Source organism: Rhinopithecus roxellana, chromosome 7 (assembly GCF_007565055.1).
Source record: "Rhinopithecus roxellana isolate Shanxi Qingling chromosome 7, ASM756505v1, whole genome shotgun sequence".
Classification (NCBI taxonomy): Eukaryota; Metazoa; Chordata; class Mammalia; order Primates; family Cercopithecidae; genus Rhinopithecus; species Rhinopithecus roxellana.
The window spans coordinates 21,777,984-21,787,369 of NC_044555.1; the positions used below are offsets into that span (position 1 = coordinate 21,777,984).

Below are 9,386 nucleotides of genomic sequence, written 5' to 3' on the forward strand. Positions count from 1 at the left end.
CTTTCAGTCTCTTTCTGTGACTTGTTCACATTGAACAATTTCCTTTTGGGGTAGGTTGCTATTGCTGTTTTTGCAGGTGGTCTACCTGTCTTCCCAGGCAGTCACCGTGCTTCTTGTCCCCATGGTGGGGCCAGGGCAAGAGAGGACCCTGGGGGTGTGTGTGTGTGTGTGTGTGTGTGTGTGTGTGTGTGTGTGGGGTCGGTTCAGTTGAAAATCGAGTGAGTTTTGAGGGGAGCACTACTTGAGGTATTTGAGTCCCAGAAGCATAGGAAACAGCAAAGGGAGGTTGGATTCCATTATCCTCAGTGTGGATGGGAATCGGGGGTTTGGGGCATTGGGCTGGGAACGGCAGCCCGCCCAGGCCCACAGCCGCGCATGCTCCCTGGGCCCGCGTCTCAGTGCGCATGTTCACTGGGCGTCTTCCGCCCGGCCCGTTAGCCCACGTGAAGAACGCCAGGGAGCTGTGAGGCTGTGCGGTCTCGTTCCTGCCGTCCGGACTCTCTTTCCCCTGCTGAGATTCATCTGGTAGGTCTGCAGGCCAGTCATCCCGGGGGCTGAAGTGTGAGTGAGGGTGAAGAGGGCCTCGGGTGGGTCCGGTGGATCCCACTTCCTGGTCTGTGGCCTCTGAGGGAGAAGGGCCTCGAGGTCGTCCTCCTTCTCTTCTCAGGCCGCCAGGCCACCATCGACTTTGTGGTCCTGAGGGGGCCTGGGCAGGGAGGAAGGTGGGCCGCGGAGGGAAGGCGGTCAGGGGCTCAGGTGAAGATGGGGTGAGTGCTGTTTGGGGGATGGAAGTCCCAAGGTGCCGAGAACCCCCGACGACACAGGGCAGATCCCTGAATGGGGTGCCCGGTGGGGGCGAGGCGGGCGGTAAAGAAGGAACCTGGCACCTGGGAAGGCTACGGCCTGGTGAGCGCCCCCCAGCGGTGTGGAGTGTGGCGCGCCTGAGTGAGAAGCACTGCAAGATCTCACCTCCGCCATGGAAGGTCCGGGAAAAGTGGGAAGGAGTGGGCGAGGCAGTGCGGTGCAGCCAAACTTGATGTGAGAGGGGGTGAATGGCTCTAGGAAGCGGGAGTGTGCCCAAAGCAGCCATCACGGGAATTGTGATTCACTAGTGTTTTCGTGGGGAGTCCGCTTGTGAAACTAAACCTCATCAGAAACGACCTCTGTCTGCGGGGCACAGTGGCGCTCGCCTGTAGTCCGAGTTACTCGGGACACAGAGGCGGGAGGATCCCTTGAGCAGGAGGTCGAGGCTGCAGTGAGCTGTGATCGCGCTGCTGCACTGCAGCCTGAGCAACCCAGCGAGACCGCGCGTCCAAAAGAGATTTAGAAAAAAATGTCCTCTGCCTCTTGCCACACGCCTTAAGATGACTGCTCTGCCAGCTTGGCCAGCATAAACGGCTTTGTAGGCACTTAGAAAACGTACACACGTATGCTTAACTCTGGGACTTATTTTGAGAGTGTTTTCAAAATTAAAACGACAAGTTAACATTGATCCATGGAAGTGATCGAATATAGCAGCCCTCTGGAGCGCATGTTCCCAATCACGGTTGTCTGTTTTCAGTGTGAAATATGAGTTGGCGAGGAAGATCGACCTATCGGCCTAGGCCAAGACGCTATGTAGAGCCTCCTGAAAGGATTGGGCCTATGCTGGTGAGCGCTTAAACGTTAATTCGATGTTTTCTATGATCAGAAATTAATTTTTGCGATAGTGTTGTTGCATTAGTATGGAAATGCCGAGAAACGTCTTTCCTGCTGATAAAACATGATTGTGGCGTCTCATGAAGGAAACATTGATTCTTGGAGGATGTTTTGTTTTTCCTCTCCTGTTCTTCAGCTGTTGCCCATGACTTCTTTCTCATGCTTTGTTTGTTAATGACAGATCGTACACATGTATTCCAACACAGAGTATAATAGCTTCCAAAGTCCATGTGCGTCACTTTTCTCACAGTAACCTCCCTGTGGGTAGAGTAACCTTCTTGGGCATAGAGAATAGAGTTGGAGAAATGTCTTTAGGCTTAGTTATGATCAGAAACAACTATGTATTCTGTGTATATATGTAAAATTTTGTATCAACAGCAAAACTTGTTTTTTTTTTCTTTATTTGCACACCCACACATGTTCCCCAGCCCGAGCAGTTCAGTGATGAAGTGGAACCACCAACCCCTGAAGAAGGGGAACCAGCAACTCAAAGTCAGGATCCTGCGCCCGCTCAGGAGGGAGAAGATGAGGGAGCATCTGCAGGGCAAGGTGATGGAAAGGGAAGAAGAATGCTCGCTGGTGTGTGTGTCTGTGTGTGTGCGTGTGCGTGTGCGTGTGTGCATGTGTGTGTGTGTTATGCTTTGTCACATAGCAGGAACAGGAGGAAAGAAATCAATGGAAAGAATGCCTGAAATTGACTGGAAAAGCCAGGAGGCTGTGTAGTTTGCAGCTTAGCTTAGGCAAATCCCTCACTCTGATAAAATTTCTCGACTTTATGAATGAGAGAATAGAGGTGCCGGGATTGTGTTTTATCCGAGAACCCTTGACTGGTGAATACACAATTTGCACTTTGTTCCAGGGTTTGTGTCTTCCTATCATCTGTGTCGCTATAAAGAAGGAAATGATTTTGCTGACAATGCTTAAAACTCAAACGCTTTACTGTAAGGTAGCTTAGTACTGGCCCAAGAAGAGACCCGGTTCAGAGGAGCAGGAGCAGCTCCGAAAACCGAGTCGCTGAATGTTGGCCACCGTTTCCTTTGATTGATATTTTTATATGGTACGTTTGATAAAGGCTGGATAAACGAGGATACTGCCATACAGGTAGCTGGTTTAGTGATTTTCTAAGTGGCTTTTAGGAGGTGATGAAATCCTTTTATGGTTGAAAAAGCAGAAAAGGGGTTATCCTGGGATTAACATGAGATGGAAGTCATTTCTCCGAGGTAAAATGTTTTGAAAGGAAACATTTATGTAACTGAGGTCATGGATTATTCCAGGGATTCATTGTTAAAAGTTTCTAGAGTATGACTGATAACAATGCCCGTTAATTGCTGTCCACCCACTCCCTTATTCTCAGTGCGGGACAGTATATTTTGTGTGATTCACAACCAGTGTTATATTTGGTGCTTTGTTCTTCACGGGGTTCATTTGTGGAATATTACATTTGGGACCTTCGGACCTAAATATAACTTTGTTTGAACAAAGTTAAGTTTCTGTGTACCCCAGTAGGTAATGGGTGTCGTGACTGTAAGATTTTCCATAGTCCTCAAAGCCATTCAGCTAATCAGTCCTTCAGAAATGGACCTTGTAATTGTAACTGAAATCCTATCCATGTGGTAGACTTCAGATTTCTTAGGTGATGCACACTGCTCTTGGTACTCTACGGCTGAATATAAGCATTATGCATGTCCTGTGGTTTATCCTCAGATTGTCATTTAGGAGAAAGGTCTCAAGCTGGGCTGAATGTCGTGCACTCATAGTCCCAGCTACTTGGGAGGCTGAGGTGAGAGGATCGCTTGAGCCCTGGCGTTGAAGCCCAGCCTGGGAAACACAGCAAGACCTCATTGCTAATAAACAAAGAAACAAGTAAATAAATAAAGGTTTCATGGTATAGGAAAACACAGATTCAAAGTTTGTGCCTAGTGGCTGCTAATGTTGCAGACATAACTCCTCAGTGAACTGTACCACTTACAAATAGTTAAGACGGCAAATTTGATGATATGTGTGTGTGTGTGTGTTTTTTTAACCACAATTAAAAGAAAACCTCGTGTCTTCCCAAAGTTCCGTGTAGTTGTCATATATTCTTTAAAATTTTTACTGTGTCTATATTCAAGACATAACATTTATAGAAAATTTGCAAGAATAGTACAAGGAACTGGTATACTTTTCACCTAGATTCACCAGTTGTTAATAGCTTTCGCTCCGTAGGTTTCATATGTCTTCCCTCCCTCTCTTACCCGGCTGCCCACACACTCACACACACCCACACGCGGATATATGTTTACTGTTATTAATGCTGACTTGTTTAGATAAAGTTTCAGGTGTCATGGTCCTTTCCCCTGTGTACTTGAGGGTGTGTATATCGTCAGCACAAAGAGAAAGTCATTTCTTGGATCATCACTGCAGAAAGATCAAAATCAGGAAATTTAACAATGAGAAAATGCAGTCATTTAATACACAGTGCATACTGAAATTTTGCCAGCTCCCCAGACAACTTCTTTCTTCCTTTCGTTATTCTTTGTTGAGACGGAGTCTCCCTCTGTTGCCCAGGTTAGAGTGCAGTAGTGCGATCTTGGCTCACTGCAACCTACACCTCCCAGGTTCTAGGGATTCTCACACCTCAGCCTGCCGTGTAGCTGGGCCTAGAGGCGCCGGCCACTGCGGTCTTGAACTTCTGACCTCACCTGATCTGCCCACCTTGGCATCCCAAGGTGTTTGGATTGCAGGCGTGAGACCCCACGCCCGGCCCAGATAATGTTATTGATAGGATTTCTTTTTCTGATCCAGAGTCAGGTTCAGGATCACGTCTTGCATGTGCTTTTCCTTTAATCTGGAATGTTTCCTTAATTTTTCTTTGTCATTCGTGATACGGACATTTTTGAAGAGGATAGACCAGTTGGTTTGCAGAATGTTCTGCAGTTTGGGCTTTTTCGTGTATTTCTTAAAGATCTTTCTTCAACTCAGCGTGGATTGGTGGCCACTCAGGCCACAGGAGAGTCTAAGTGCTAGGAGTGTAAGTGCTGTGAGAGACAGGATTTCAGCCTTGAGTCATTTGATGAGGTAAGGACAATCAGAAGTAGAATAACAGAGAAGAGCAAAGGAGGCCACAAAGTTGTCTGAGGGCAGTCTTCGGAAAGGAAGAGGGTAATATTTGGAACACCTTGTTTTCCTGTTTTCTGCTAATAGACTCCTGAAATAATGTTCCTGGGATTCTCATCAACACATCTGTTATTACAGTAGCTAAAGCTTTGATATAATAACACAGAGAGCATGAGTGTTATTTTCTTATTGATATTTTATGTTTTACTGCTTAAATTGATACGTAGTTTTTATTTTTAAGGGCCGGAGCCTGAAGCTGAGAGCCAGGAAGAGGTTCGCCCGAAGACTGATTGTGAGCCTGAAGATGGTCCTGATGTCCAGGAGATGAGCCTGCCAAATCCAGAGGAGGCGAAAAGGCCTGAAGAAGGTAGGCAATCCATGAGGCATGCAAATTGTAGGGTGTCTGTTTCCACAGTATCATATTATAATAATAATAGTTATTTTTTGAGCCAGAGTCTCGCTCTGTCGACCAAGCTGGAGTGTAGTGGTACCACCTCGGTCACTGGAACTTCAGCCCCCCCGGGTTCAAGTCATTCTCCTGCGTGTGCCTCCCGAGTAGCCGGGCTTGCGGACGTGCTCCACCGTTCCCAGCTAACTTTTGTATGTTTAGTAGAGATGGGGTTTCTTTCCATTGCACAGGTTGGTCCCGAACTCCTGGCCTCAGGTTATCCACGTGCCTCGCCCTTTGAAATTTCCGAGATTACAGGCGAGAGCCACGGAGCCCGACCCAGCATTATATTTTTAATAGCAGAGAGGTAACACTGCTGCCTCTGTAATACTGGAGTTCTTATATAGAAAGGTTATTTGAAACGTAGTTCAGGCCCCAGCACCCGACTGATAGGCTGTCAGATATAGAAAGAAACTGAGTCAAAGCCATGTTGAATGAAGATTTGAGTATAAATCCTTGAACCAATAGCTCATAATTTTCAGATGCTTTTGTAAAGATCTGCTTTTAACAAATACATAACACATGTGTAACACCCATCACTTGGTGTGAAAAATGCCGAAGCTCTGATGCGGGTTCTGATACCAGCTCTTACAGGCTTGGCGAGATTCTGAGTGAGTCCTTTCACTTCTAAACGTGTCTTTGGTTCTTATGAAAATAGTGAGTTGAAGTCAGAGATTTTAAAACCATTTTCCCTTCTGGTTCTGTCATACTCTGATCCTGTTGCATAGAATGCATGGGATACAGAGGTCATCTGCTTCGCATGATGTGTTGATCCCAAATCATGAAACCCTGGCCTGAGTCATCTGAAAATCTCTCAATTGAGATTTCATTGCTACTAAGAAAGTGAGCGGTGACTCTGCTTCGTCCTAGTTTTTCCGTGTGGAGAGCTGAATACCTATCCTAGTATCTTGTCAAATTGTGAATGCTCTCTCCTCTTTGTTTGTTTGTTTGTTTGAGACAGAGTCTCAGTCTGTCACCCAGGCTGGAGTACAGTGGTGTGATTTCAGCTCACTGCAACCTCTGGCTCCCTGGCTAAAGCAGTCCTCCCACGTCAGCCTCCTGAGTGGCTGAAAGTACATGCACAAGCCATCGTGCTAAGGTGTTTTTTTTTTTTTTTTAATATTTTTAAAGTTTTTTTTTTTTTTTTTTTTTTTTTTGTCGAGATGAGGTCTCACTGTGTTGCCCAGGCTGGGATTCTCTGGCTTTTAATGCACAATTGCTTTTAAAATCTTTCCTCACGGAAACCTTGAGTGATGGAATTATCAACTGGCGAGAGACCGGTTAGTTCCTATCATCTGTGGCATGTAGGTCAGTGATGCTCAGCCTGCGTGTGATTAAGATGCCTGTGCTAAGCACGCTCCCTGCCGCACCGTCAGTCTTCATGGGCCAGTATTTCTAATAAGACTGTCGACACATATGTGATATAAGCATCTCTCACCATATCAAATGTTACATGTAAGTTTCAGCTTTAGAGACATGGATTGATCAGATTTAAAGTTGAAAGACCATGACTTTAGTACTTCCTGACTAATCAACGGAAGTATGTTTTACACATGTGTTTTCCAAATTGCTGACTGTGAGTTGTAAGTGCGTCTGAATTGAAAGGAAGCACTGGATGTTCAGGGAAGAAATTACCTTTAAATTCTGCAGGTCTGTCCTCAAAGTGTATAGAGAGGTTTAATTGGATGTAAGACAGAGGATCACCCTTAGGGTTCTGTTTCTAGTCCATTTAATAAAAGCCAAACTGTAGTGTGCTTTGTATGCCTTTAGGGTCATTTAAATAATCTATTGCTAAGTCATGTTCCCAATTGTTACGTTTCTGTTGCAGGTGAAAAGCAATCACAGTGTTAAAAGAAGACACGCTGAAATGATGCAGCCTGCTCCTATGTTGGAAATTTGTTCGTTACAATTCTCCCAATAAAGCTTTACAGCCCTCTGCAAAGAAGTCTTGCGCATCTTTTGTGAACTTTATTTCTAGCTTTTTGATGCTGTGAGACATGTATCATTCTTTGAAGTATTATATTCTAACTGAGCTGGTAATGTAGAGACATCATTCTTTTTCCTTTTTTTCATGTTTCTCTTTGGCGACAAGAGTCTCGCTGTGTCACCCAGGCTGGGGAGTGCAGTGGCGCGATCTCTGCTCACTGCAACCCCCGCCTCCCGGATTCAGGCAATTCTGTGCCACAGCCTCCCGAGTTGCTGGGATTACGGGCGCCCACCAGCACGCCGGGCTAAGTTTTGTATTTTTAGTAGAGATGGGGTTTCACCATCTTGGCCAGGGTGCTCTTGAATTCCTGACCTCATGATTCACCCGCCTCGGCCTCCCAAAGTGCTGGGATTACAGGCGTGAGCCACCGCGCCCGGCGGAGACATAATTCTTATATATTGGTTTTCTATCCAGCAGCCTTGTGAAATATGCTTATGAATTCTAAAAGTTTACTTCTAGATCGTTTTCAGTCTTCAACATACAGTAACATATCATCCTTCAATAAGAGCAATTTTGTTTCTGCCATTTATTTTTCTTTGTCCTTTTGTATTGTTTGTAGAGACGGGGTTTTGCCATGTTTCCCGTGCTGTTCTTGCACTCCTGAGTGCAAGTGATGCATCCGCCTTGCCTCCCACAGTGCTGGGATTACAGGCGTGGGCCTCCGTGCCAGGCCTGTTGCTGCCATTGTAAAGAGTTTTATTTCCTTTTCTGGTTTTATGGCATTGCGCAGACCCACCTGTTACCATGGTGGTAGCGGACATCCTTGTCTTATCCCTGATGAGAAACGGAAAACTTTCAACATTTCACCGTCATATTTACTGTCCTTTCTTTGTAGACGGACTTCCTCAGAGTAAGTCATTCCATTCTGTTCTAAATATGCTGAGCGTATTCATTTGAATCTATGCTGAATTTCATCAAACAGTGCATCTATTTCGATTACCACAGCATTTTTTCCCATTCATCTGTTAATATAGTGAATTCGATTGATAAAATTGTACGTTTTTATGTTCAATTTTTAAAACTTGAGACAGGGTCTCACTCTGTCATCCAGGCTGGGGTGCAGTGGTGTTATCAGAGCTCGCTGCAGCCTTGACCTCCTGGGCTCAAGGGATCCTCCCACGTCAGCCTCCTGAGTAGCTGTGAGTCTAGGTACATGCCACCATGCCCAGGTAATTTTTTGACGGCTTTTTCTTTGTGTTTTGTAGTGACGAGATTTTCTGATGTTGCTCAGGCTGGTCTCGATGGAAGTCCTGAGCTCAGGTGTTCTGGCCAGCACAGCCTCCCAAACTACGAGGATTACAGGCGTGAGACTTGGCCTGATCAGGTTTTTCTTATATAGGTGTCTTATCTATATAAAGACTAAACTTATCTGTACCTTTGTGCAGATGGGCAAAGAGCATGATGAAATTTATCATTCTGTTGATTTAAAGACAACTATCCTTGACTTACCAGTGTGTAAGTCCATGAAAGCATAATTATGTTGAAAGCATATATTGTTATGGGTGTTGGGAGCCCTGCAGTTTCGGCTGCTGTGGGAGCATGTCCTTGGAGGTACCTTTCGTCTGTTTTCTCAACTCCAAACATCTTAGGACCATGGGTTGTGACTGGTAGGACTATGTATCTTGCTAGTTTCAAGACGGAGTTGATTTTCACATGGTGCCACCCTGGCTGTCCCGTTTCCCTAATACTGTCACTTCTCCTTCTGTGATTCTGATGCTACAAATGATAGATATCGTTTTAGTATTTCTTTACAGGTCCTAGAGATTGTATTCATTTTTCTTTCAGTCTCTTTCTGTGACTTGTTCACATTGAACAATTTCCTTTTGGGGTAGGTTGCTATTGCTGTTTTTGCAGGTGGTCTACCTGTCTTCCCAGGCAGTCACCGTGCTTCTTGTCCCCATGGTGGGGCCAGGGCAAGAGAGGACCCTGGGGGTGTGTGTGTGTGTGTGTGTGAGGGGTCGGTTCAGTTGAAAATCGAGTGAGTTTTGAGGGGAGCACTACTTGAGGTATTTGAGTCCCAGAAGCATAGGAAACAGCAAAGGGAGGTTGGATTCCATTATCCTCAGTGTGGATGGGAATCGGGGGTTTGGGGCATTGGGCTGGGAACGGCAGCCCGCCCAGGCCCACAGCCGCGCATGCTCCCTGGGCCCGCGTCTC

General features: G+C 45.9%; 1 protein-coding gene across 1 annotated transcript; it reads left to right on the forward strand.

Moving 5' to 3' along the window:
* The first annotated feature begins 383 nt into the window (after nt 1-383).
* On the forward strand, nt 384-7,197 carry LOC104661824 (G antigen 10-like). Its single transcript, XM_030934367.1, has 5 exons — nt 384-525; nt 1,562-1,650; nt 2,127-2,247; nt 5,036-5,161; nt 7,071-7,197. The coding sequence occupies exons 2-5, from the start codon at nt 1,570-1,572 to the stop codon at nt 7,091-7,093; spliced, it is 351 nt and encodes a 116-aa protein (XP_030790227.1). The 5' UTR covers nt 384-525; nt 1,562-1,569; the 3' UTR covers nt 7,094-7,197.
* The last annotated feature ends 2,189 nt before the right edge of the window (nt 7,198-9,386 follow it).

What these genes read in the sequence shown, in the direction of transcription:
- LOC104661824 (XM_030934367.1), top strand. Translation starts at nt 1,570, where the DNA reads ATGAGTTGGCGAGGAAGATCGACCTATCGGCCTAGGCCAAGACGCTAT. An exon ending in GGGAGCATCTGCAGGGCAAG is followed by an intron (nt 2,248 to 5,035) that starts GTGATGGAAAGG and finishes TTTATTTTTAAG; the next exon opens with GGCCGGAGCCTGAAGCTGAG. An exon ending in GGCGAAAAGGCCTGAAGAAG is followed by an intron (nt 5,162 to 7,070) that starts GTAGGCAATCCA and finishes TTTCTGTTGCAG; the next exon opens with GTGAAAAGCAATCACAGTGT.